Source organism: Vanellus vanellus, assembly GCF_965231255.1.
Source record: "Vanellus vanellus genome assembly, chromosome: 22".
Taxonomy (NCBI): Eukaryota; Metazoa; Chordata; class Aves; order Charadriiformes; family Charadriidae; genus Vanellus; species Vanellus vanellus.
Window position 1 is genome coordinate 5,615,693 of NC_138927.1, and position 26,848 is coordinate 5,642,540.

At 57.5% G+C, this 26,848-nt stretch overlaps 3 protein-coding genes across 4 annotated transcripts in view; 1 reads left to right on the plus strand and 2 right to left on the minus strand.

The window, feature by feature from the left end:
• The first annotated feature begins 1,284 nt into the window (after positions 1-1,284).
• Positions 1,285-5,958, plus strand: PPIE (peptidylprolyl isomerase E). 2 transcript variants are annotated; one of them, XM_082494116.1, is made up of 10 exons: positions 1,285-1,338; positions 1,425-1,523; positions 1,663-1,706; positions 3,236-3,262; positions 3,458-3,539; positions 4,144-4,244; positions 4,374-4,497; positions 4,581-4,766; positions 5,360-5,502; positions 5,595-5,958. In XM_082494116.1, exons 1-10 carry the CDS (start codon positions 1,308-1,310, stop codon positions 5,661-5,663), a joined length of 906 nt encoding a protein of 301 aa, XP_082350242.1. In that variant the 5' UTR covers positions 1,285-1,307; the 3' UTR covers positions 5,664-5,958. The 2 variants fall into 2 exon arrangements, with proteins under 2 accessions (XP_082350242.1, XP_082350243.1); XM_082494117.1 differs by lacking the exon at positions 1,425-1,523 and having other exon boundaries at positions 1,293-1,338.
• Positions 5,959-8,250: 2,292 nt separating this feature from the next.
• On the minus strand, positions 8,251-21,642 carry BMP8A (bone morphogenetic protein 8a; the record flags this gene model as incomplete). Its single annotated transcript, XM_082494213.1, has 7 exons — positions 8,251-8,447; positions 9,840-9,950; positions 10,347-10,426; positions 11,146-11,340; positions 12,617-12,765; positions 13,588-13,780; positions 21,213-21,642. The coding sequence occupies 7 exons, from the start codon at positions 21,640-21,642 to the stop codon at positions 8,298-8,300; spliced, it is 1,308 nt and encodes a 435-aa protein (XP_082350339.1). The 3' UTR covers positions 8,251-8,297.
• Positions 21,643-23,309: 1,667 nt separating this feature from the next.
• MACF1 (microtubule actin crosslinking factor 1) overlaps positions 23,310-26,848 on the minus strand; it is a 146,877-nt gene continuing 143,338 nt past the window's right edge. Inside the window, exons 97-98 of the mRNA XM_082494162.1 lie at positions 25,727-25,850; positions 23,310-24,932 (exon numbers count right to left, since the gene is read on the minus strand). Coding sequence (XP_082350288.1) covers positions 24,676-24,932; positions 25,727-25,850 — 381 coding nt within the window. The 3' untranslated portion in view covers positions 23,310-24,675. The remainder of the gene's footprint in view (positions 24,933-25,726; positions 25,851-26,848) is intronic.

Sequence of the window (26,848 nt, forward strand, 5' to 3'; positions counted from 1 at the left end):
TCTGAAAGCAAGCAGTTGGCTTTGTTGCAGATCCTTCTGCTAGGAGGAAGGTGGTGAGCTGAAACACCTTGTTTGTGCTGGAGGTGAACATGTGTCCTGGTTTGAGCGACACAGGATTAATTTATTTCAGTGGTGTTTTTTTTGGGTTTTTTTTTTTTTTTTTTTTTTACAATTTTACTTTTCAGTAAGGTCTCTTCTAATGCTTGGGAAAAGTGCATATTTGGAAGGCTCTCGTGTCTGAATTGATGAAAATACTTAACTTTAGCCAGCTGTGGTGTGTGGGTTTCAAGGTCTTGGTATCTTCGAGCTCGCCAGGTGGAGGGATGAGGAGGAGTGAGACCTGGGAGCTTGACCCAAGCTGGCCAACAGGGTTGTTTCATACCATGAATGTCACAGTCAATATAAATTAGGTTTGCTGAGGAGTTTCCTCATGTTCTATGATGGCTGCAGTCCTGAGAACTTCTCGCCTCGGAGCCAGAGCTCTGAGCTCTTCCCTTCCTCCCGAATCCGCAGCACTCGTAGTGTCCCACACTTGCTATCCCCTGCTGGGAGTGCACAGCTTCCTATGGAGAGAATGGGCTGAGGGTTATCCCTGTATATTTTATATTAGTATTGGGATCAATATTGTTTTTTTAGTGCTGTTAATGTTAATTATTTAGTCTGAATCTATGAAATCTGTTTGTATTTCAACCCTTGGGTTTCCTTGTTTTTCCCGATTTCCCCTTCCTGGGTGGGGAGGGGTCACTGGGTGATAGAATAATTGCCTAAATAACAATAAATAGTTGTGTTCTTCAGACTGTAACAACATGCCAGCTCCGTGGTGGAACTGTGGCCCCGTTTGTGCTCGGCAAACCCAAGGAGCTGCTGGATGGTGTGTCCCAGGAAGGGCTCCCGCGCTCTCAGGGTGTAAGTGCCGCTTTACCCCTTTTCCCAGTAAAATGAGCCCGAATCCCCCTTGGCCCAAAGCAGGGTCCTTTACCCCAACATGCACACAGAGCAGAGGGACTGATTTACAGCATTTCTGCAGGAATGGCTCCACAAACCCACACTCGAAATACCGTTATGGTTCAGAACACAGAAATACCCTTATTTAATTATAATTAATGGTTAGCCCCCTATCTTAACGAGTTCCACGGGTTAGTACAGCCTCTCGCTCTACAACCGCTTTCTTAACGCGACTAAAAACAGCGCAAATCCATAATTACACCGCTGACCGTGTCCCCGTCCCCGCCGGAGGTCCCTCCCCTGCTGCCGGTGCCGCCCCCGCGGGAGGGCGGAGCGGCCGCGCCGTTCCGGGGCGGGGGAAGATGGCGGCCACCAAGCGGGTGTTGTACGTGGGTGAGTGGCGGGGCCGGGGGGGGGTGTTTTGGGGGTCGGGGAGGGGGGGGGATGTCCGCAGGCGCTGAGGGCTGTCCGCCCCGCAGGCGGGCTGGCGGAGGAGGTGGACGAGAAGGTGCTGCACGCCGCCTTCATCCCCTTCGGAGACATCACCGACATCCAGATCCCGCTGGACTACGAGACGGGTGGGTGGCCCGGGGGGGGGAGGGGGGAGCGAGCCGCCCCCGGGGAGGGGGGGACACGGGAACCGACCGCTGCTGGGTGGCCGTGGGCCCGGTGTGTCTTTGCTGGCCGTGACCGCTCACTGCCTTCTGTCTCTTCTAGAAAAACACCGGGGATTCGCCTTCGTTGAGTTTGAGCTGGCAGAGGTGAGAGTCCCTGGCAGGCAGGGGATGGCGGGGACCGCTGGGGATCATCCGGTCCAACCCCCGCCAGAGCGGGGTCACCCAGAGCAGGTCGCACAGGATGGCGTCCAGGCGGGTTTGAGTATCTCCAGAGTGGGAGACTCCCCCACCTCTCTGGGCAGACTGTGCCAGTGCTCTGCCACCCTCACAGTGAAGAAATTCCTCATGTTGAGATGGAACTTCCCATGTTCCAGTTTGTGCCCGTTGCCCCTCGTCCTGTCACTGGGCACCACTGGAAAGATCTGGCCTCATCCTCTTGCCGCCCGCCCTTGAGATATGGGTCGGCATCGCTGAGATCCCCTCTCAGCCCTCTCTTCCCCGGGCTGAAGAGCCCCCGGGGGCTCAGCCTCTGCTCAGCAGAGAGATGCTCCCGTCCCCTGAGCATCTCTGGTAGCCTCCACTGGACCCTCTCCAGCAGTTCCCTGTCTGGCTTGAACTGGGGAGCCCCAAACTGGACACAGTGCTCCATCTGTGGCCTCCCCAGGGCAGGGCAGAGGGGGAGGATGACCTCCCTTGACCTGCTGGCCACTCTTTTTAATGCACCTCATTGTCCGCCTTGGCCACCAGGGCATGTTGCTGGCTCGTGGGCAGCTTGTTGTCCACCAGGACTCCCAGACCTATCTCCACAGGGCTGCTCTCCAGCAGGTCAACCCCTAACCTCTACTGGTGCATGGGGTTATTCCCCTGTAGGTGCAGGACCCTATACTTGCTCTTGGTGAACTTTATTAGGTTTGCCTCTGCCCAACTCTCCAGCCTGTCCAGCTCTTGCTGGACGGAGGCACAGCCTTGTGGGGTGCCAGCTGCCCCTCTCAGTGTTGTGTCACCAGCAAACTTGCTGAGGGTGCACTCTGTCCCCTCATCCAGGTTGTTGATGAAGGTGTTCAACAAGACCTGACCCTGTACTGACCCTCAGAAAAGGGGCAAATACTTGAGCTGCTTTGGGCCCTCCTCTGCCTCCCCTGGGGCTGGGTCCTCTTCCCGCTGGAGACAGCAGTGTTGATGGAAGCAGGCGGGGGGTTACCTGCCACAGCCTCGGGTCACTCTCCAGTTCTGCCTTCCCAAGTTCCCGCTTTTTCCCATTTTCCTACTGGCCCAAACTGCCCCCCCTGCTGTCCCTGGGGCTCAGCAGTAGCAGGGGGTTTCTTGACTTCATGGGCAGCACAGACTGTCATATATTTGCTGCATTATAACCTGCCCTGGGCTTCCTACACGAGGTCTCTCCTCCCAGATATTTTCCATAAGCGATAAAGCATCGTACATAAAATGAGTTTACGGGATTGGCTGTGGGAAGATAAACCCCAGATACTGGTTTGGATACGGCTCTTGCAAGATCCATTGGTTTTTACAGCCATGGGGTAGATGAGGTTTAGGAAAACAGTCCTTCGGCAATCTCTTTTGCAACAAAATGCTGGGGCATGCGCAGGCTGAGCCTCGCTTTTAAAGGCAGAGAGAGAAGATATTAGAGTAATGATTTTTCTCTTGCTTTTTGGCAGGATGCGGCGGCAGCCATTGACAACATGGTATGGACCCAGTTCCCACTGGCCCATGGAGGCACAGGGCTTTGCTGTCTTCCCAGTAGCACGGAGTGACGCGCTATGTGGCATGGGCCACGTGGAGAAAGCAAGCACTGTTTTCCTCTGACCTCTGCTGGGATTTGGGGGGCACGGTGATGTTTCACCTTTTGGTGGGCTTTGTTGTGCTTTTTCCTTCTGCAGAATGAGTCCGAGCTCTTCGGCAGGACAATCCGTGTGAACTTGGCCAAACCAATGCGAATTAAAGAAGGATCGTCCAGGCCGGGTGAGTTAGTGCCTGGGAGGGGAGAGCATTCCCGTGGGTGTTCAGAGCTTCATGTGTCAGCCCTTCAGCTTTCCCGGACCCCAAGGAAGAGACCTCTGCTCTGCCTCCTGTTTGGGGTCTTGGGGATCTGAGTGGCAACCTCATAGTCAAAGAAGTTAGTAGCCAAATAAACAAAAATACTCCCCAAGTCCTTGGGTGGAAACACTCTTGGCTGCACTTTTAATTGCCTTCATGCCCTCTGACAGAGGGCACAGCACGCGTGCGCACACACATGCCAGGCAAAATTACCCACACATCTGGCCACATCTGTAAGAGCAGATGGGGTGGAGGTGATGCTGAGCAACCGCCCTGCGTGGGGGCGGTTGCAGCGAACGGGCTGTGAGCTTTGCCCTGCCCAGTGGTGTGTGGCACCTCTGGGAGGCCAAAGAGATGACTTTGTCCCTTATTTTCCTGCACACTGTGTCCCTTGGGGGCACACTGCTCCCACGTTTTGGGTGCCATCCTGCTGCCAGCACTGTGCTGCGCCCTGGCCTGTGCAGCTGCGTGTGTGCTCACGAGTGGTGGTTTTGTTCCTGTGCTCTGACCCTTCCTTTTGCCATCGCAGTCTGGTCGGACGATGACTGGCTAAAGAAGTTTTCGGGGAAGACTCTGGAGGAGAACACAGAGGAGGCAGGAGCAGAGGCCCCTAAACCAGAGGCGCAGGAGGTAGGAGAAACAACCGGAGCCATCTGTATCCCTGCTGTCCCGAAGGCTGAGGGCGTGAGGCCGACCATGTCTGGAGGCAGAGCAGAGGAACGTTATCTCAACCTGCTTGTTTTTTCTTTTGCTGCCCAGGGTGAGCCTCCCGCCAAGAAATCCCGAGTCAACCCTCAAGTTTACATGGACATCAAGATCGGAAACAAACCTGCGGGGCGGCTGCAGATCCTCCTGCGCTCAGATGTGGTGCCCATGACCGTAGGTGAGGAGATCGCTTCCCCTGACAGCGCGTTGGCTTCCAGCTGTGGCTCAGCTCTCACTTCTTTTCCCCTTACCCCTGAACAGAGAATTTCCGCTGCCTCTGCACCCACGAGAAAGGCTTCGGCTTCAAAGGGAGCAGCTTCCACCGCATCATCCCCCAGTTCATGTGCCAGGCCGGCGACTTCACCAACCACAACGGCACCGGAGGCAAATCCATTTACGGGAAGAAATTTGACGATGAAAACTTCATTCTCAAACACACAGGACCAGGTAGAGCCATCTCCCCGGGCAGGGGCTGGAGAGCAAAACGGCTCAGCGTCATCTAGGGCCCATGCTATTGACCCAGACCGTGGTGATATTGGCAGCCCTGAATTGTAATCTACGTTGGCCAAATGCTTCTGCTGCGGTGTAATCTTCCACGGTCAGACTGTCGTGTGTCACCGGTATTCAGCGAGCAGAAATGCACCGTTCTCTCTCCATCCATGCGCTGTTAATTTCCAGTATGACGGAATGGAGAAAGCGTTTCAAAGCTGCTTTCCTGTTTGATTTTAAAGGAGGAAAGTCACAGTGCAGCTATGAAAAGCAGCAACAAGCAGGTTTCTTGCCGTACAAACATCTCTTCTATTACTGCAACTAAAAATAGATGAGCAACCTCCCCCACTTTCCATCTTTCATGCTTGCGAGCGTTTCTCTGTCAGTGTAATTGGTTTCCACCAGTTTCTATGAAGTTTAGTATTCAGAGGCTCACCTGAAACGGGCAGCGTTTTGCACAGCACAGGAATGGGTTTGGGTTGAGGTAGCAGCTCACGTGCTGGAGCTCCTCACTTCCTCCCCAGCCATAACGCAACGCTTTTTGATCACAGGGCTGTTATCGATGGCGAACTCCGGCCCGAACACCAATGGCTCCCAGTTCTTCATCACCTGCGACAAAACAGACTGGCTGGACGGGAAGCACGTGGTGTTTGGTGAGGTGACGGAGGGCATGGACGTGGTGCGGCAGATCGAGGTAGGCACTGGTGGGGGGGCAGAGCCCACCTCCTTCCCTCCTTCCTGCCCTTAGATTTTGTGCTTTTAATTCTTGCTGCTCTCTTCTCAAAGGCTCAGGGCACCAAAGACGGGAAACCGAAGCAGAAGGTGATTATTTCGGACTGCGGGGAGTGCCCGTGAGCTCGGCTCTGGCAGGGGGCTGGATGGGGTGAGCCTGGCCGGGGGGGGGCCAGGGAGGCGACTGGGGTGGGACGGCCCCACGGCACCCCCGGCAGTGCCCGGCTGCCCCTGGCTTCTGTCGAAATTTTCTGGCGAAGCTTGGCGTGAATGCGCCCGGGGATGGCGCTGCGATGCTCCGACCCACCTGAGGATAAGTGGTTCCTCGGCCTGCGCAGGCCTGCGCTGCCCCGAGGGGGCCGGGCCTGTTCTGCTGCTGCATTCAGGAAAGACTTTATATTTGGTAAAAATAAAACTTAGTTTTAAAGATACTGAGGGCGTACCCCTGGCTGTTGAATTCTCACCGTGTGAGGATGGTCTTTGCTTTTGAACAAAGATGTGGGGTTTTTTGAATTTGCCCTTATCGTCCCAAATCCCGTGCCTGGTACCAGGGGAAGGTACCCGTGCTGGAGCAAGGAGAGCCAAATCTCCCGGTGCTTTTCCAGCAGCGGGATCTGGTGGAGGCGTTTTTGGCCTGTCGCCGGCTCTGTAGTGTCCTTTCCCATCAGCAGAGGGAGGCCGGTCCCTGGCTGGCGGCCGTCCTGCTGGGAAGCCAGCCCGGGCCACCTCCATCTGCATCCCAGAGGGACGTGTAAGTGGGAGAATGAGGTCTGGATAAGAAGCGCCAGGAAATGAAGAAGCCCTTTGAGTGATAGAAGAAGAAGGAGAAAAACAAAACAAAACAAAACAAAAAAAAACCACAAAGCACCCCAACCCAAAAAGCGACGAGGCTGTAGGAAGGGGTATAATTTCCAACCTCTGGTTTGCAGAGCGGGAAGGTCATGTACATTTCTGGTTTCCGCCAGTGGGTCGCTCTGGCTGTGCAGCGTGAAGGTAGCCACGTCGTTGGAAAGTGATTGATTTGGGGTTTTCCTGTGACATCTCGGTGCTGGGTACATCTGGGAGCGTGTGTTCGGGGGGAGGAAGGGACGTGTGGTGTTGAGCTTGGGCAGGCGCTGGCAGGGGGATGGCGCTGGCAGGGCAGAGAGGAGGGTCGGGTGTGCGGGGTTGGGGTTTAGGGGATGTTTTTTGGGGCTTGTGAAACAGGGGATTTTCGGTTTCGCCAGCCCAGCTGCTCACAGATCAGAGGTGCTGCTTTTCCACAATAAACACTGGTTTGCTCTTACTCCCTTGCTGGTTCTCCACGCTGTTTGGGGGTTGTGCGTTGCCCTACGACTGGGCCAAGGTGAGACAACGGGCGCTTGGACGTGACACCTGACAAACAGACAAACCGGCCTGGCGGTTCCCTTCCTCGCTCCCTCCTTTTGGTTGTTTAAATCTCAAATTTGTGGAGGCATTCCTTGCGGACACCAGGGAGAGCGCTCGCTCGACGGGGGAGTGGACGGAAGCCCTGGGCTTTCTGCGGAAGGCAGCACGTCGCACGGGGCCACGATGGCATCCTGAGCTGGATTTCATGTGGAATTAGTTGGCAGATAAAAATCTTTCCAAAGAAGTGAGACTTTTTCTTGGTAAGCCAGGCATCGGCAGGGAGCAGATCTTTTCTTACTTTGGTGGGTTTATTGGGATTTTTTTTTTTTTTTTTTCCTTCGCATTTGGCTACACCAGGTTCGTTATTTGTTTAGTGACGCAAGGTTCCCGGGGTACCCGAGCTGAGAAACAGCCCAGGCCCTTTCCTTTTAAAATCATAGCAAATAAATAACTTAATTGTGCAAATAGCACAGGGGAGCTGCCCGGGGCCGGTGCGGTCGCGGTCCTGTTGTGAGCCCATGGGAAGGATCCACCGGTGAGCGCAGCCGCTCTCCCGCCCGGGGAGGCACAGCCTGACCTAAAACTCACATCGCGACACTTTGGCTGGGCCCGTTTTCAAGCAAATAGGTACAATTTTAGCCGATCCCAAGTTTTTTTGGGTTTTTTTTTTTTAGTTGCGAAATCCCGTCTGCCCAACAGAGCGCCGCTGTGCCGTGACATTTATTAAAAAACAAACAGCAAGAGAAACTACGTGTTTACTTTCCAAACTCGGCATTTATTTTATAACAGTGCCATAGCTCAATATGGATATTTCAATTTTTTTTTCCGACTGGCTGAGTTTCGTGAACTTTAAGTAAACAGGAACGGGTTAGTCAGCCAGCTACTTAATTGGCTGATGGTGTTTTCATTAAGGGAATTAAAAGCGCTGGGTAGAGGTGGGTTAGTTAGACATACATGGCTAAAAAGGGCTCTCAATCCCAGAGCAACTCGCCTGCCGCCTCCCCTGTCCTTATTACCCTTCAGCCCAAACTGCCTCTGCGAACACCAGAGCCTGCAGCAGCCTGTGCCCCAGGGGAAAACACATCAGCCCCAACAACACAGAGACGGAACCAGCCCCAAATCCTCTCTTTCCTATATATATATATATATATGTATGTATGTATAGATATGACTGTGTCTCATTAAGTGTAGTAAGAGAATAAAAGTTTTATATTATTTACATCCGCTTCTAGGAAGGGGGGGGGGGGGATTTACTTTTATTATTTATTATTAACGGGCTTTGCTGCGGTGCAGCCTGTGAAACTCCCCTTCCCCACACGCAGCAGAAGCCCAGCGTCACATTTCCCCGATGGGGATGGGACATTCAGGGATGGGACCGGGACCCGGTGGTCAGTGGCAGCCGCAGGATTTCACCACCATGTTGCGGTGCTTCTTGAGGATGACGTTGTTGTTGCTGTCGTAGTAGAGGACGGAGGTGGCGCTGAGCTTCGTGGGGGCACAGCATGCCTTGGGCACGGCCTCGGGCTTCATCAGGTGGACCTGGGGGGATGGATGGATGGAGCCCATGAGTGCTGGTGAACGTGGCTCCGGGCAGAAGAAAAAGCATCAAAAAAGCTCCTAACTGCAAAAAGCCCGGGTGAATGGGGAGATTATTTCCAGCTTTTTTGCGAAAATATTTATTCTAAACTCTGGGCAGTCCTTGCTGCAGTTTATATTGGATCGGGGTGGCACTGCGCGGGCCGGGCAGCCCCTTCATTAATTTGGGATTTCTGGGCCCTTTTCTCGCTGTAAATAGGCAAAGAGCTAAAAAAAACAAATGAGGGCAGCGCGGGTCTCCTGCCGGCATGGGCGGGGGGTGCTGGATGCTGTTGCAATATTTTCCTTCAGGGCTTCAGCGCCGCCCCAAATTTAACAGATTGCACTAAAGCCTTAAGTACACAACACCTTTCTCAACGCAACTCTCCTTCGGCTCGTTCATCCCCTGCTCAGGACACGCATTATCCCAGTAATTCACCGTACAGCATAAGCTGGGAGGCTCCCGGGCTGCTGGACGCACGCAGCCCTCGCCGGCTTTATCCGACATGTGCGATTAATTTATTGCAGGGGCAGCCCAGCTCTCCCAGTTCGGAAGTCCGGTGTTTTTGCTGTCAAACCCTGCTATTTGCAGCACCGGCCCGGGCTGGCACGGCTCCCCGGCCGCGTTTGCCCTGGCGCTTCCCAGAAGGGACGGATCCGGGCGCCAGGTGATTCACATCCTGCCCAAAAGGGCTCCGTTTTGGGAAAAGCGTTGGGTTTAGGGGTGATGGGCGGGTGTAGGGGGGAAGGGGACCCCTCCCCGCCACTGCCAGGATCGTGCCCAGCCCCGGACGGGGCCTCTGGCAGCATCGTTAATGCAAAATTAAAACCCCACCAGGCGACACCTTCAAAGGCTCGGCCGAGGACTCGGCGCTCCCTGTAATTAACCGCGAACACCGGAGCCGGTGTGACTCTGCCATTGGGAAATCAAACACTCACAGGGCAGGAAATTCCAGAAATTAAAGCACCGGCTGGGATGCGGGGTGGGTTTGGGGGAGAAAAAAAAAAAAAAAAAAAAAAAAAAAGACATTAAAGCTTTCCTGCCTGGAAAATGCTGAGCCCAACGTTTGGGCGCTGAGTCCCGGCGGTGCTTCATGGGGCCTCGGACCAAACCCTCGCGCAGGGCTGGTGAGGGAGGATGCTCGGGCGACACGATGCCCTTCCCCCCGGCTCTAAGGGGAGCCCCCATCCAGATGTGCACACACCCACCGACGGTGGGAGATGGACCTAAACTGCACCCTCCGACCTAAACACTCAGCCCCAAATCCAGCTCCATCAGGACCCTCTGGGCTCTGACTGCTCCCCCAGGGCCACCAGTGTCCCCCTCCCGGGGCTGCCGCTGCGGGTTGCACTGACCAGGGACTGCAGGATGGCGTGGTTGGTGGCGTTCATGCAGGAGTCCAGGGGGAAGGCGCACTCCCCCTCGCAGTAGTAGGCTGAGTACCCCTGCGGGGCGATCACCCAGTCCTGCAAAAAGGAAAAAAAAAAAAAAAAAAAAAAAAAAAAAAAGAAAGGGGGGGTTTACACCATTGGTTTCACCCTTTCTGCACCCCTTCCTCCATTCCCCATCTGCAAAAACAACCCCGCCGGCTCCTCCCCGGGCAGCTGTGCCAGCAGCAAGGGTTTATTTGGATTTTTTTGGCCTGAGCCATGAGTTGTTCGGGGTCACCGGTGGGGTTTGGGGTTGTGGCAGTTCATGTTTGCCTTCCCAGCTCCCAGCATGGAGCTGCGGCAGCTCCCGGCTGCCCCGCACTGCTCACACACCGCAGATCGCTTCATGGGCAAGAGAAACCGGGCTGGGAGGGAGCCCGAGGGGGGGCGATGGGGTTTTTTGTGCATTTATTTCTCCCAGTAGACAAGTACCAGCCAACCGAGGTCCTGAAAGCTGACGTAGAGCTCGTGGCGCCGGCAGACCTGCCGCCCATCCCCGGCGTGGACGTCATCTGCGGGAGAAGGGGACAGGTAGGGTCAATCCCGCGGTGGCGGCATCCTGACCACCCCTCCCACCACGGCCACCCCCACTCAAGGGTGGGATTGAACAGCCCGCGTGGTTGGGGTTAGGCCAGGAGAATGACGGCTGTGGTTGCACAAAGGGATAAGAAGGTTCAAACTGGCCTGAAATTCACTGTTCCAATGTTGGGAGGAGGGGATTCCGTCTGGGAAGGGCTAAATCCCAGGTGGAGTTGGCTTTGAGGGTTTCCCAAGATAAATGGGCTATGGAGAGCTGGGGCTTCTCTCTCTCCTCCTGCCTGAGCAGCTTCCCAAGGCCATGACACCCTCCCAAGGCCATGACACCCTCCCGGGGCTGTGACACACTCCCGGGGCTGTGACACACTCCCGGGTGATGCCCTCCAAGGGTGGCTTCAAAGCCAAGGGCAACGATGCAAAAAGTCCAATATTCAGGTATCCTGAAATCCCCACGAAACCCCATCACCTGGAGGGCACCCCCACCTCAGACCTGCTGCACTTCCCAAATTGCAACTGACCCCAACCCTACAAACCCAGCGCTCTCAGCTCCGCTTCCCCTGGGGGGGGATGCATTTCTGGGCCAAAATTGGGATTCCTTGCAAGAGAAGGTACTAGCAGAAGGTCTCCTGATCACGGCAGCGGCAGATCCCTGTCTTTTCCATAGGGACCGCTTCTCACCCCGCAAAGCTCTTACCAAAAATTCCCGGCAGCTTGTTGGGATGTGGGAGGTCGTTCGTCTTCTTGGGCTGCCGCCTCCTCGGGGACTTGGCTGCCCGTGTAACGCGCGCGGGACTGGGGCTCGCCCGGAAAAATGTCACCATGAAGGGCTGCTTGGAGCGGGGTCCCCGGCGCCCCAGCAGCCCTGCCGAGCCCGGGTCGACACTGTGCCCTGCAGGGACGGGACCACGCGCCGGTTTGCTCTCAGAATGAACTCATTCAGTTAAAGCAAGGAGAAAAAAATACAGGAAATTTCATAGAATCATAGAATGGTTTGGGTTGGAAGGAACCTTGAAGATCATCTCATTCCACCCCCCTGCCCTGGGCAGGGACACCTCCCCCCAGCCCAGGTTGCTCCCAGCCCCGTCCAACCCGGCCTTGAACCCCTCCAGGGATGGGGCAGCCACAGCTTCTCGGGGCACCCTGCGCCAGGGGCTCACCACCCTCACAGGAGAGAATTTCCTCCTGATATCTCATCTAAATCTCCCCTCTTCCAGTTCAAAGCCATTCCCCCTCATCCTATCACTCCATGCCCTTGTAAAAAGTCCCTCCCCAACTCTCCTGGAGGCCCTTTAGGCACTGGAAGGGGCTCTGGGGTCTCTCTGGAGCCTTCTCCTCTCCAGACTGAACCCCCCCACCTCTCCCAGCCTGTCCTCCCAGCAGAGGGGCTCCAGCCCTCCCAGCATCTCCGGGACCTCCTCTGGACCTGCTCCAACGGGTCCATGTCTTTCCTATGCTGGGGGCTCCAGAGCTGGAGGCAGTAATCAAGGTGGGGTCTCAGCTGAGACCTGTGGCTTTGGCATCCCGAGCGGTTCCCGTTCCGCTCTTGCCCCCCCACTCCGGCCCCCGGTGGGTGCGTGATGGGGAGCTCACAGAGGTGGTACAGCCTCGTCCTGCATGGTCACCACCACGCGATGGTCACACAGAGCAATTCAAGGATTAAAACCAAATGAGACCGATTTTCCCCTTCGCCACCGGGGAGGAGAGCTGGGTGTGCTGGGAGAGAAGGGGATGGACGGGGCATTAACGGCTGCGATTTCTGCCCCCGTGGGAGCGGAGATGCTCTTTATGTCCCTCTGCAAATGGCCCCTTTGGAGCAGATTTGATTCCTTGGCGAGAAGAGGGTTAATGCTCCGCCAGGTACAGGAGGATCCCTCCAGGTAAGGAGTTCATTAAGCGCTAATGGGGTTATTACAGCCCACACCAGGAACCCCATTAGCATTAATGCCTTTGGGAGGCTTTGCCATCCCAGCTTGCCTGCAAACCCAGCTCTGCCGACTTCTGGCATCTGCTGTTCTCCATCACAGCTGGAAATTTAAAATCGCAGCAAGACGGCAGCCCTAACCCCCCACCCCTGCTGCCCATCCTGGCACCAAGAGGGGAGACGAGAGGGCTCCAGTTCCTGGGGATTTGGCCCCAGACACTGTAGGTAGGCTGGGCAGGCTTACCGTCATCCGTCTCCACGTAGAGTCGCAGCCCCAGGTTGTATTTGCGATCCACTAACCAGTGGTTGCTGGCGGCCGTGACGTCAAACACCAGCCAGCCCTCGGTCCCGGCACGCAGGTCCTGGACATCCAGCAGGAACAGGTCAGACTCCCTGTGGAAATGGGAAAAAAAAAAAAAAAAACGAGTAGGTGAGTAATAGTACCCAAAGGGTGATAATTCACAGAAATGACTTCCCGGTGCCTGTGTCCGTACAGGTCCTGGTGCACCAGGGTTAGGACAGCAGCTCCCAGTGCCTCCGGCTGTGCCGCACATGATGGTGGCACCCTGGCAGCTGTGCTGGGAAAAGCATCCTCCCAGTCCTGACCGAAAAGTCGGGGTGTGGCATTGCCCAGTGGAAAAGCGTGGGAACAGCCGGCTGCGGCAGCGCTGTTTCCCTCGGCATTTGCATGCTGGTGGGAAGGCAAAGTGCTGGGGCTGGTGCCTGTGGGGGGTTCCATCCCCATCCCCACCATCTTCACCCCCACCCCCACCATCTTCAACCCCATCTCCACCACCTTCATTCCCATCCTCATTTCCATCCCCACCATCTTAATCCCCATCCCCATCTTCATTCCCATCCCCACCATCTCCATCCCCACCATCTCCATCTCCACTGTTTTCATCCCCACCATCTTCATCCCCATCCTCATTCCCATCCCCACCATCTTAATCCCCACCATCTTCATCCCCACCATCTTCATCCCCATCCCCATCCTCATTCCCATCCTCACCATCTTCATCCCCACCGTCTTCATCCCCACCATCTTCATTCCCGTCCCCACCGTCTTCATCCCCACCATCTTCATCCCCACCATCTTTATCCCCACCATCTTCATTCCCATCCCCACCATCTTCATCCCCACCATCTTCACTCCTGCCTCCATCCTCATCCTCCTCCCTGCCTCCATCCTCACCCCCACCCCGTCCCCATCACCTGTTGGAGTGCTCAGCAGCGATCTCGTAGATGCTGACGTGGAGGGTGTTGTTGGCGTGGCGGGTGACACCCCGCGCCTTGTAGATGCGAAACTCGGCGGCCGTCACCGACTCGCCCGTGGGCACCTGGGTCAGGTCGAATCTGAACTCCTTCCAGTATGGCTTCGGGGAGAAGATGTCCCGGTCCTGCTCGACTGCCGAGCAAAGGGGTCAGGGAGGGCTGTGCCGGGCTGCGGTGGCGCTTGCTGCGCCACCCCCCACCCCGATGGGCTGATCAAAGCCTGCAGCCCCCCGGCCGAGTCCCACCGACCCAATTTGCCCCCAGTTTGGGGACAAACCCCGCTGACTCCGGGCCCCTCGCCCCGCTGAGCTCTGGGCTGCTGCTGCCGCAAATTCCCATCTCTCCTCTCCTGAGAACTTGATGTGACTCCCCCCGCCCCCGACTTTATTTTGCTGCAAACCCACCGGCCTCCCGGCCCTCTTTCTTTATTATTCATTAAAAAAAAATAATAAAATATAAAGCATGAAGGGTGGGCGCTGGTGGGCGCACAGAGAAGCTGCCCCTCGTGCCGCAGTTCAGCGGCTGCAGCCCTTTGTGCTCCTCCAAAGGGTGAAAAACCCACCCAAAGCCCAAAGTTTTGGGGGTTGGTGGGATTGGTGCGAGCAGGTATTGGGGGTTTTGGAAGTTTTTCTTGCTGCAGGTGCTCAGGGGACAAAATCTGGACAGCCTGGGGCTCACCGGGGCCGTCGCCGGGTGTCACAGGTCCCCTCTCCCCCACAGGCTTTGGGCTGCTGAAAGGTGAAGATTTTCAGCCAACGGGAGACTGGTGGGGAGGGGGGTTGTCAGGTCACTGCTCTGTAAAAATAAAACCTCGCTTTTTACTGAAAATACCTACTTTCTGCAGCAATATGTAGTGCATGTTGGGAAAGGAAAAATCTGGTGGTTTTTTTTTTTTTTTAATTAAGTCCATAAAGAAAAAAACACCTTCTTTCTTTACGAGTTTGCAGCCCCACACAGTTTCTCTAATATGTAATTATTTTCTTCAAATTGTTCTTTAAAAATATTCCCGGCTGCCATGACTGAATATAACTGAAGTGATTAAAGCTCCTCCCGCTTCAGGCACGAAAGCAAGGTAACAAATCTGACCCGGCGCTTACTTCTAAAAGTAAAACAAACAAATAATTCACGAAATAAAAACGCGTGTTTTTAAATGCAATTTTTAACCGATGCCGGGGGGAAAGAACATTCAAAATTTAATACACCATAAAGCTGCCGCCCCCGTTTCTACAGGGGAACCAGCGTGGAGCATCTCTCCCACCCCGAACACTGAGATTTCAATTTATGCGTCCATGGGTTGGGGTTTTTTTTAATTCTTTTTTTTTTTTTCCTTTTTTTTTTTTTCTTTTTATAAAGAAAAAAAACAACCCACATTCCCTCCAGCTACTGGGCTCACCACAAGTTATGTTATAAAAAAAGCCCGGGGCCAGGCGGGCAGGGGCGGATGCGGCGAGTGCTTCCTGCCCCCCGGCCGGCGGCCAGCTGCGGGCGGGCGGGAGGATGCTGCGGGGAGCCGGATCCGGCCCGCGCACCCCCTCGGGGGGATGGACAACGACCCCCCAACCCCACTGCAGCCCCTCGGGGGGCTCCTCGGCCCTTTTGCACTTTTTCATCTCTTTCGCTGATGGTTTCATGCTCCTGGGCCATTAAAGATGCTGCTGAAGCCGCTGAGGCCTCATGGCTCTTGGAAAATCCTTAAATCCCCTCAAAACACAACCAGAGGAATCCCCTTCTTTTTTTTTTTTATTTTTTCGTTTTTCCCCCAACCGATAAACCCCCGGTGGGAGGTCCTGCAGGCGGCCCAGGGGACACCCAGGTACAAAGTGGTGTCCCCTCAGGTATTTTCCTATAATCCCAGAACGGTTTGGGTTGGAAGGGACCTTGAAGATCATCCAGTGCCACCCCCCTGCCCTGGACAGGGCCACCTCCCCCCAGCCCAGGTTGCTCCCAGCCCCGTCCAACCCGGCCTTGAACCCCTCCAGGGATGGGGCAGCCACAGCTCCTCGGGGCACCCTGCGCCAGGGACTCACCACCCTCACAGGGAAAAATTTCTTCTTAATATCTCATCTAAATCTCCCCTCTTCCAGTTCAAAGCCATTCCCCCTCGTCCTATCACTTGTACAAAGTCCCTCCCCAACTCTCCTGGAGCCCCTTTAGGCACTGGAAGATCTCAATAAGTTCTCCCCGGAGCCTTCCCTTCTCCAGGCTGAACCCCCCCAGCTCCCCAGCCTGTCACCCGGGTATTTCATGGGTCACCCCTTTGCATCAGGTGAGACCCAACGAGATTAAACACCGGCTCAGACACCACCGTGAACTTTGCCGAGTGTCTTTGGCCAAGCGATGCTGCAGTACCATTTGGGTGGACGTTGGTGCAGGGACGGGCGGGGGGAGTTTTGTGGCAGAACCACGGAGGTCACAGGGACCCAGTGACACAGAAAAAGCCCCCGGGGTGATTTTCAGCCCCAGAGAAAGGTGAAAACCTCTGCTAAAGCAGCAGTTTTTGTTATGAACTCTTCGCATCCGCACGCTGCGGAGGTGATGGAGGAGAGCGGGGATGAAGGCAGAGAGGGGGTGAGCTGGCGGGGAGGGAAGCCCTGGGCAGGGGTGAGAAATGCTGAAGGGGACCACAATTAGCTGTACACCTTGATGAACCAAATGAGCAGAACTTAATAGCAAGCTGCCTAGTACTGGGGATGAGAGACGGGGAGGAATCGCCGCTTTCTCCCCCATTTTGTGGAGCAGAAGGGTGAAACCCCCCTCGGAAGGGCCGGACCAAGGGCGAAGCATCCCCTCCTGTGCCAGCGGGGTCGGTGCCGCAGAGGAGGGCGATGGGGATGGGACCGGCGTTTGGCAAACAGCAAAGAGCAGGTTGGGGGGACGTTTAATATCACCGTGTTTTCTGGCAAAATTATCAATGACTGCAAAATTACAACCTGGCAGCGGGGGAAGCGCGTGTCGCATCCCACCAGCACCCAGCGCCCTTCGCCCAGGCAGAAAAGCGGGTGCTAAAATGCGGCTGGTGCTGGGGGGGGTGTGGGTGATGGGCCCCCCCCCCCGGCCGGCCGGGACCTCGGCGCGCCTGGGAACCTGCTATTGATTCGAGGCGGGTTGAGTCAGCCGCACCGCCAACCCTCAATTAGCTGTGGGCGGATTATCCGGATTGCGGATGAGACGCACTAAAAAAACCCAACCCAAGCTCTTCGCTCTCCTTGCCCCCTCCTTTGGCATTCACCGTCTCGCCCCGAAGAGCTGCTGCGTCTTTCCCCAAAACTGAATGCCACGACTATGCCGGGTGCTCCCACCCCCCCCCCCCCCCCCAAAAAAAAAAATTAAAACAAATTATATACGTATATAAATGGCTGTTGGGGCCATGGAAGCCCGGGCAGGGGGTGTCCAGCTCCGTCTGGGCTGACCCCCCACTCTCTCCCAGCCCCTGCGTGGTCCCGCGCTCTTCCCAGAGATGGGGCGACGGGGCTGCCTGCCTTTCCTTATTTTTAGCCGCGCTTTTTCATCGTAAACTTTCTCTGTTTCTATAAACTGCGCATCAGTTGTAATTACTGGTCCTGGCTGCTCCCAATGGTCCCCACGATCATTTCAGACACTAAATTAAAAGGAAATGCCAGGATATTCAACCACATCAAGTGCTCTGACTCCTAAAATAGGTTTAAAGGAGATGCAAGGAAGATGCTGTCCTTCATTTGCAAGCAGGAAAAAAGTAAGCTCCGGAGGTTTTCCGAGGCAGGGAGAGATCCAAGACTTATCCCAAACTCTGAGAAATGCCATTGAGTCTCTGCCAGGCTCCTGCTTCATCTCACGAGCGCTTTCTCCATCCTCCCAACGTGAACATCGGGAGCTGGAGGACACAGGGCTCAGCACCAGGCACCCCCAGGCAGCCGTGTCCCCCACCCCTTGCATCCTCCCCCGGCTCCCCCAGCCCTGCAAACAGCCCACCGAGAGCACAGTGTCGCAGGTGGACCTCAGGGGACTGTATTTGCAAAGCTTTGCCCATTTAAAACGCGCACGGCGGATGCGACCAGAGCACCAACACCTCCGCGTGGGCTCCTCCCGCGCTGCCGGAAAACACTGCCGCTGCCCAGAGGAGGCACAGACGGCTGCGAAATGAAGTCAGGAGTGGGAAAATCCTGCCCCTGCTGCTGCCAGTGGTTGGATTTGAGTGGTAACTGCGCGGGGGCGAAGGCGAGCGCCCGCCTGGGCACCGAGGCTGGAGGTGGGCGATGCTCGGCCAGCGCGGGGAGCGCAGCAGCACACCCCAACTCCCTTAAATTAAAGAGGTTGTGAGCTCCCACCCCGCGCTCGCGGCTTCTCGCAGCACCCAGGGCACTGCAGCTATTTTTGCGACGGTGGCAGCGAGCGCTGCCCTGCCTTCCTCCCCCGGTGCTCCCCAAGAGGCAAATCCGGCAAAGTCGGGGTTTGCCAGAAAGATGTCCGGCCGCGGGTAGAGCTGCCTCTTTGCTTCAGCCGAAACAGCCGCGGGGGAAACACGGCCACATCCCGGGGCAGCGGTGGACGCCGGGGAGGGAAAAGGAGGATGTGTGTGTTGTGGTGCCGACGGGCGGTCGGGGGGGGGGGGGGGGGGGGGGCTCGGTCACACTGCAGCCTTCCAAGCCTCCTCCTCGCCTTCCCGTTACAAACCTCTCTGCTCCCTGATTATACCCTGCGCGTAACCGTGACTCACGGCTGGTGGCTCAGCCCCGGCCAAGAAGACACCTCAAAGCCCGTCCTTACCCCAGGCTTAAAAATACAGCCCACCTGACCGCTTCAGTTAGCGCACGGAAATAGCACGGCTCAGGCTTATATGAAGAGTTTTATCTCCACGCCGAGAGGCAGCGAGCAGGATGGGATGGGTGGCTCCAGCATCACCAGACCCAACCGAAGGTGCCCGGTGGCCACCCATCGCCTGAGGGCCCTCGCTGCTCCCCTCCCCGCCCCCCCCCCCCCCCCCGAGTCCCGCTGCCCGCCCAGGCCAGCAGGGCGCTCTGCCCACCCAAACCGGGTGGTTTGTCATTTCCCCTTCCCAGGAAAAAGGTGTGCCGTTGGGAGCCGCGCTCCGGCCCGGCTCACACAGGGCTCCGCGAGGTGGCTGGGAGCAAAGAGGTCCAAGTGCCCAATGGTGCACCGACTTACCCCATTTGCATGTCCCATCAGGGTAATTGTGCAGCCAATTATGCATGCAAATGAAAGCTAGCCTTCACCCACAAAAATTTATTTAATTAACATGAAGGGGCTGACGAAGCCTCAGAAATCAAAGCCATTCAAATTGAAGGCTGGAACTGTGTTCCCCAACTCTCCCGCCCGCTCTGGGAGCACCGGGAAGGGGAGCGGCGCCAGCACCGACACCTCCTGCACGGCTCCCCAGCCTCCCCCCGAACATCCCGGCCTGGCTGCGTGGCCTTAAGTGTTGAAGCCGCTGGGATTTGGTGGCCCCAGCATCGCCTCCCTCGGTCCTGGCTTCCTGGGGATGCTGAGCCCCCGCAGCCCCAAAGCCTCCGGATGGGAGCGGGGTGCTGGGCGCCTGCTCCCGCGGGTGCCTCCGGACCACCGCCCGGTGCAGCAGGGTCTGTCCCTGGGGGTCCCTGCCCTCTTTACATCCACCTGTGGTCCAGGGGTTGTGAGAGGACTTGAGAGACGCCTCCACAGCCCTCCCTCACCCATACCTCCTCCCGAGGGTGCGGGTCCCCTCCCTGCTCAGGCTCCCCGGGGAGGGTTTCCTCCGATGCTCAGAGGAGGTTGTGGGGGACCCCATGTAGGGCCTGGAGGGGTGCAGGGGAGGAAAGGGGCCCTGGCCGGTCCTCGGCAGTGCCATGGTGAGACACCATCCCATCACATACCCTTTGGCACGCCATGGTGCAGCAGCCGAATCCCGCCTTGCTCCGCGGAGGCATCCCCGAGCCCGGGACACCAGCCATGTCTGCAGCTCGTGGGCCAGGACGCGGCTCGGTGCCTACTAACATCCCCTGCCCCACACCTCGTCCCCCAACATTTGCACAGATGCTCCCCAAAAGCCTCGCGCTTGGCCTGGACGGGGACACCCAAACACCCCTTCAAGCAACGAGCAGAGGCAGAGGAAAGCGCCGTATCCGAACGCCTGGTCTGCTCATCCTGCTGGCTTCAGACCGCCCCAGTGCCTGCCCTGGTGGGGGAACCCCTTGCACCCCAAATGCTCATGGCCCCACTGATGCTGGCTGGAAATAGCTCTGCTTTCACTGCCGCTCACGCAACCGGCTGCAAATGGGACAGTGGCTGGAGCCCGGCATTGCTCAGCAACCAGCTGGACGGGATTCTAGCAATAATTAGCCACCTTGAGGATTTTATTTTGAACCGCGATTCAGTGTCCCACCGCGGGTAATTCGGTCCACCCTGCTGCTGCCACGAGAGCTGCTGCCCTGCCTGGTGCCCCACTCGCTCCGCGGCCAGTTCCTGTGTGCCCACTGAAACGGGGAATGCGGGGTGGGCAACGGGGCTCTCTGGAGCAGGACGAGCTTGTCTCACCCCGTGGTGGATTCCACTCTCCCTCCGCCGCGTTACGATGGAGATAGCGTTTGGGGGAAAGCAGCCCAGTTGCTTGCAACTTGGGGACAAGCTCACCAAGTTGACCCGGTGTGGTCGCAGCCCGCTGACCTTCAGCCCACCCTCGCTGCGCGACTGTCCCCCTCTCCGGCTCCCCTTTCCCCCTCTCCAGCTCCACTTTCCCCCTCTCCAGATCCCCTTTCCCCAGCGGAGACGGGTTTCGGGCCGAGGCTGTGCGCAGCCGGCCGGGGACCGCAGCGGCTCCCTCCCAGCACCGGGAGTGCAGCCCCACGGCCGCCGTGTCCCCCTCACAGCCGCTCTCCTCCCGTTATTAAGCTCAGCTCTGTGCTTTTCTGAGCACCGAAGGAGCCCCCCCGGGACCGAGGGGTGCCCGGAGCCGTCGGTACAGCGGTTACGGTCCCCCACCGGCAGTCAGGGAGGAGGTTCGCTCGGCGGGGTTTGGCCGGGGGGCAGTCCGGTAGCCCGGGCCGGGCTGGCAGCGGGGCTCCGGGAGATGCCCACCCCCGGCAAGTGCGGCCGCCGCCGCCCCGTCCCGCCGTGCGCGGCTCCCCGGTATCCCCCCCCTCCTCCTTCGGTGCCTCCCGGGAGCTGCGGGCGGCAACCCCGAGCGCCCCGGGGAGATGCGCTGCGCTGTGCGGGGCTCAGCCCGCCGCCTCCGCTCCCGGTCCTGCCCGTGTCCTCCGCTCTGCCCCGGTCCCGTCCGTGCGCCTCGGTCTGCCCCGGTCCCCCCCGTGCGCCCTGATCCTGCCCGTGTACCCCGGTCTGCCCCGGTCCTCCCGGTCTGCCCTGGTCCCCTCGGTCCCGGTCCTGCCCAAGCCATCTGGATCCTGCTCGTACCCCCCGATTCCCCCGTAGGCTCCGGTCCCTCCGGTGCACCCCGGTCTGCTGCAGTCCCTCCTGATAAAGCCGCCTAAGTGCCCCCCCCCACTCCCCCGGCTCCGGTCGTCCCGGTGCGCTCCGGTCCCCCTGGTGTCCCCGCAGGCTCCGGTCCTCCCGGTGCCCCCCGGTGCGGCGCTCACCCATGTTAACGAGGCTGACGACGGTGTCGGCGCGGCTGACGACGCTGCCGGGCGGGGGGCTCTGGGTGCTGAGCCCGGTAAGCACCGGCCGCGACACCGCCGCCTCCTCCTCCTCCTCCTCCGCCTCCTCCTCGCCGGCCACGGCGTGGTACAGGTCCAGCATGAAGAGCGGCGCGGCGGCGGCGGGGGGGCGGGCGGCGGCGGGGGTCCGGGGCCGCGGCCGCCCGGGCAGCCCCAGCACGGCCAGGATCTCCCGTTGGACGTCCCGCCGCTCGCCGCCGCTCAGCCGCCGCTGCAGGAAACCGGCGGCGTGGAGGCGGCGGCGGAGGACGCTGCCGTTGCCCAACTGGCACAGCACCGCCGCCGCCCAGAGCAGCGCCAGAGCCCCCAGCGGACCCCGGCCCGCCGCCGCCCCGAGCCCCGGCCCCATGGCACCGGCACCGGCACCGCCCGGGACCCCCCCCCCCGGCCCCCTCCTTACCCCCGCCGCCGCCCGCCCGCTGCGGTGCGGCACGGCCCCGGGCACGGGCACGGTCCCGGCCCGCCCCGGCGGGGCGAGGGAAAGGGACGGTCCCGCCGGCGGCGCCGCCCCGGCCCCGGCTCCGGGACGCCCCGGCACTCCCCGCCCGGCGGGCACGGGGCGCATCGCTGGGTGAGCGAAGCCGTGGGCAGCCGTCCCTAGGGATGCTCGCCCTCGTGGGCACCCAAACCCGTGGGCACCCAAACCCATGGGCACCCATCCCTAGGGATGCTCGCCCTCGTGGGCACCCAAACCCGTGGGCACCCAAACCCATGGGCACCCATCCCTAGGGATGCTCGCCCTCGTGGGCACCCAAACCCGTGGGCACCCAAACCCATGGGCACCCATCCCTAGGGATGCTCACCCTCATGGGCACCCAGCCCCTACAGATGCTCACCCTTGTGGGCACCCGAACCCATGGGCATCCATCCCTAGGGATGCTCGCTGGCACGGGCACCCACCCTCCATGAACATCCACCCCTACAGACTCTCACCCTCATGGGCACCTAAACCCACGGGCAGCCATCCCTAGGGATGCTCACCCTTGTTGGCAACCAAACCCATGGGCGCTCAAATCCATGAACGCTCACACCCATGGATGCTTAACCCATGGGCACTCACCCCTACAGATGGTCTCCCTCGTGGGTGCCTAAACCCATGGGCACACACCCTCCATGGGCACCCACCCTTATGGATGCTCACCTTCGTGGGCAACCAAACCCAGGGGCACCCACCCTCCATGGGCACCCATCCCTAGGGATGCTCACTGTTATGGGCACCCACTCCTACAGATGCTAACCCTTGTGGGCGCCTAAATCCATAGACACCCACCCTCATTGACACCCAAACCCATGGGCATCCACCCCTATGGATACTCACCACCATGGGCACTCCAACTCATGGGCATCCACTCCCATTAACACCCAAACCCACGGGCACCCCCCCTATGGATGGTCACCCTCATGGGCACCCACCTCTACAGATGCTCACCCTCGTGGACAGCCAAACCCATGGGCACCCACTCCTGTTGACACCCAAATCCATGGACACCCACCCCTATGGATGCTCACCCCTGTGGGCACTCAAACCCATGGGCATCCACCCCCATGGGCACCCAAACCCACGGGCACCCGACCTGTGCACCCACCCTCACAGACACCCACTTCAGCAGCACCCATTCCCATGGTCACCCCTCCCCCCCCAGGGGGTCCTCACACTGTACACCCACCCCCATGGACACCCACCCTCATGAACACCTCCCCAACACCCACCTCCACCAAACATGCACCTCACCAGGCGCTCTCGCTGGCAAACGCACTCCAACAGGTACCCTCGCTCGTTGGCATCCTCACTGGTGGGCACCCACTTCACCAGTGGGTACCCACACCACCGCACACCCTCACCAGCACCCACTCACACACCCCCCCGAGTCTTTTAATTTTGGGGCTGGTGGTGCCCTGGTCCTCTCTGCAAGGAAACCCGCGGGGACACCCCGTGTCCGGCACAGCCATCGTCTCCCCGCACGGGATGAAGAGCTCCGGCTCCCGTACTCACAAAGCTAACACTGCGGAATAAAGTAGGAGGCAAGATTGTTTATTACCGCAAGCAATTTTAATACAAAAATGTGTCTGGTTTTTAAACAATTCATTGGTAGAGCTTCAGTTTTGCCTCAATTTCAACCAATTGAGAGAATCACACAGCAACACGGTCAGAACCGGAGAGGAACAATATTTAATAAATACAGGAGCTCTGGAGAGCCCTCTCCCCCGGCCCGTCTCCTGGTCACTTGGTCAGTTTGATTTTATTACAAAGAAAAAATAGCGTACAAAAGCGAGACAGGACTTGTAGCAAGTGTGCTGGTGAGACTCGTTTCAAGGACAAGCGACTGTGCGTGTAAGTCCAGATTTCTTCTAGGAGCAGAGGTCACATCAATCTCAGCCTGGTTGGAAGTGGAATGACCAGTTAAATAATAAATAGGAAAAAAAGAGATGCAGATAAATAGCGATTCTGTAAGGAACATCTTGGGTCGGTCTCTTAGGCCATCGATCCAGAAGAAGCCTCTTAATCTGTAGGACCCACCACCGCTAAGGGACGTATCCGCGTGATCCCGACCTGCAATCTTACCAGCGTGCTCTCCTCCGGCCGGCTTCGGCGTGAACCCCCTCCCCAAACCCACCACCATTTGTTTGTTCTTTAAAAACGAAGTTGCCGGGACAGTATTTTCGAGACAGCAAATTGTCATGACCTTCGCTGTAGTGTGTGCAAATTTTATTAAGTCAAACTCCGCTTTCTTCAGGTAAAACCACATAGCTTTAAAAAAAAAAAAAATAATAATGGAAACATAAGCCCCAAGTCCCCTCACCTCATGTTTCTCTGGTTGAGGTATCTGTGATTTACAAAAAAAGAGAGTTCCTTGAACACTGTAGGATTCAGGTCTTTGTTTTTAAATATAATTTACCTTGCTGAGACAGCAAGTTAAGTTTATAAAGATGCATTTAGGAAACAATCCTAAAAGATAAAGCAGGTTCGCACCCTGCACCGCGCAGAAATCCTATTTATATTTTAGTTTTTCTTTACACTTTCACATCTTGACCTTTTTTTGCTTCCTTTTTTTTTTTTTCTTTTTCTTTTTTTTTTTTTTTTCTTTTTTAACTTTCTCTCCCACATTTCAGTTTTCCAGGCCCCTCTCTGAACAGGGGGCGCCGAGAGGCAATTTTTATCTACATAAATATTCACATGAAAATAGTAACTTACAAAAAAGGAGGAAAAAAAAAACAAAACCCAAATAAGGCAGCTTCATAACACAACTTTCTTTTACACTTTTAACAATATAGTTTCTCCCATTTAGAATAAATATACATCCAATGTACGTAGAAGGGTTAAAAATCGGACACAGGTTGGGTTTTCTTTCTTTCTTTCTTTCAGGAGGGCGTGGGTACAGTATTATCTTTTAGGGCCTGGAGTTTTTGGGGTGGCAGTGGTTGTTTTCTTGGACATGGTTGGGATTTTGGAGGGTTTGGCCATGCCCCGGCGCGAGCCGCCCTGCCCGCCGGCCACGCTGCTCTCCGAAGTGTCCGAGCACGCCGACTGCGTTTCCAGCAGGTCGAAATCGGAGGCGTCGCTCCCCCGCCGGCTGCTGGCCCGGCTGCCCGTGCGGCTCCCGGCGCGGCTGGTGGGACGACTGGCTGTTTTTTTAGGATCTGCGAGGGGAGCCCAGAGAGTCCGTGAGCAGGCGGAGGAGGAAGAAGAGGAGGAGGAAGATTCCTCCCCGTCCCCAGACCGACCGGCCACTTTCAACCACCCGCCCAGCACCCCTGAAACGGCGGGTTCAGCATCAGGACCGCTTCGTTCCCGAGCTTTTAATGAAGCAGCAGCAAACCCTCACTCCGCAAAAGCACCCCGGAGCTGCTGGGAGGGCTGGAGCCCCTCTGCTGGGAGGAGAGGCTGGGAGAGGTGGGGGGGTTCAGCCTGGAGAGGAGAAGGCTCCGGGGAGACCTCAGAGCCCCTTCCAGTGCCTAAAGGGGCTCCAGGAGAGCTGGGGAGGGACTCTGGATCAGGGAGGGGAGTGATGGGATGAGGGGAATGGTTTTAAATGGAAAGAGGGGAGATTGAGATGCGGTATCAGGAGGAAATATCTCCCTGTGGGGGCGCTGAGCCCCTGGCGCAGGGTGCCCCGAGGAGCTGTGGCTGCCCCATCCCTGGAGGGGTTCAAGGCCGGGTTGGACGGGGCTGGGGGCAACCTGGGCTGGGGGGAGGTGGCCCTGCCCAGGGCAGGGGGGTGGCACTGGGTGGGCTTTAAGGTCCTTTCCAACCCAAACCATTCTATGGTTCTAAAACCGCTGCAGCGTCCCCTCTCCCAGGCTGGGACACAGCGGTGGGCATCAGCCTCCCTCCCTCACTCCTTAGATATTTAATATTTTCTCTGCCAATTTAAGCAACCGCGTAGGAACAGCAGCGGTCGGAGGAGGTTTTTTGGTCGTTGCACCTAACTTACCTGCCCGACTGGTTTTGGCACCTGTAGAGACTGGTGAGGAGCTGTTACTGGTGTCCCCAGCCAGGGAGGTTCGGCTGGAGTGGAAGGTGGGTCGCTTCAGCTTGCTGCCCGCGGAGGGGGTCACCTTGGGGGGGGGGAGGGGGAGAAACACACACAGAGCATCTTTTAGCTGTCACCTGGGCCAGAATGGGCCAAGATCGCATCCGAGCTCACTACCTCGGCAAAAAGATTTTGATATTTAAGGGACGCCCATCTTAATGGTCAAGGAGAAGACAAGCCGTCGTTTCAGCAGCGGTTAATAAAAAAGAAAACCGCCCGGATCCTGATAATTTGGAGGGCAACGGCAGTTTGCGCGCTGCAGGCTGACGCACAGCTATTTGTTGGAAAAAGAATAAAAGCAAAGCTGCCGTCCGTCCGGAGGAGAACAGCATCATCGGGGCTCGAAAGCTCCACAAAGGGAACGTGAAATCTTGCAAAAACAGGTGTTTTGGCATCTAAGCAGCTCAGGACCATTTTGGAAGGTCAAATACAACGCAGTGTCTTGAGAAACGCATCCCGTGTTGGGGAGGCAGCGGGGCAGCGTCATTCTGCGAGCTGGAGGGACGTCGCCCCGGCGCCGGTGCCGCGGGCAGGTCCACGCACCCCCCACCCCCAGGGCAGACAAATTCCAAGAGGAATTCCAAGAGGTGGCACCAGCCACCAAACGGGGACACAAACCACAGCGAATCAGCCTTAGTCGTGTCCTGAAACGGTGCTTTTCCTGACCTTTAAGATGCTGCAAAGGCAGATGGAGGCGGTGGGGACGGCGGGAAGCAGCACAACAGGCAGCTCTGCTCCCGCCGCCGCGGAAGGAAGCGAAGGGGAAGGTGCCGGGCGGGAGAGGGCACCTGGATCCAGCTGGAAAGGGCAGCTCCAGTTTCTAAACGCCAACCAAAGCTCTGGGTTCAGGGCAGCGCTGCAGGAAAACGACTGCCGGCCGTGTCCCCTGTCCCCCAGGGACACACCGCGCTGCAGGGATGGCTCCAGCCCCGCTGCATCCCCGGACAGACGTCCGTTGATACCGCAGGGCATTTTCCTAATGAGCTTTAAAGCAACGGCTGGAGAGGTTTCCCCTCCGTCCCC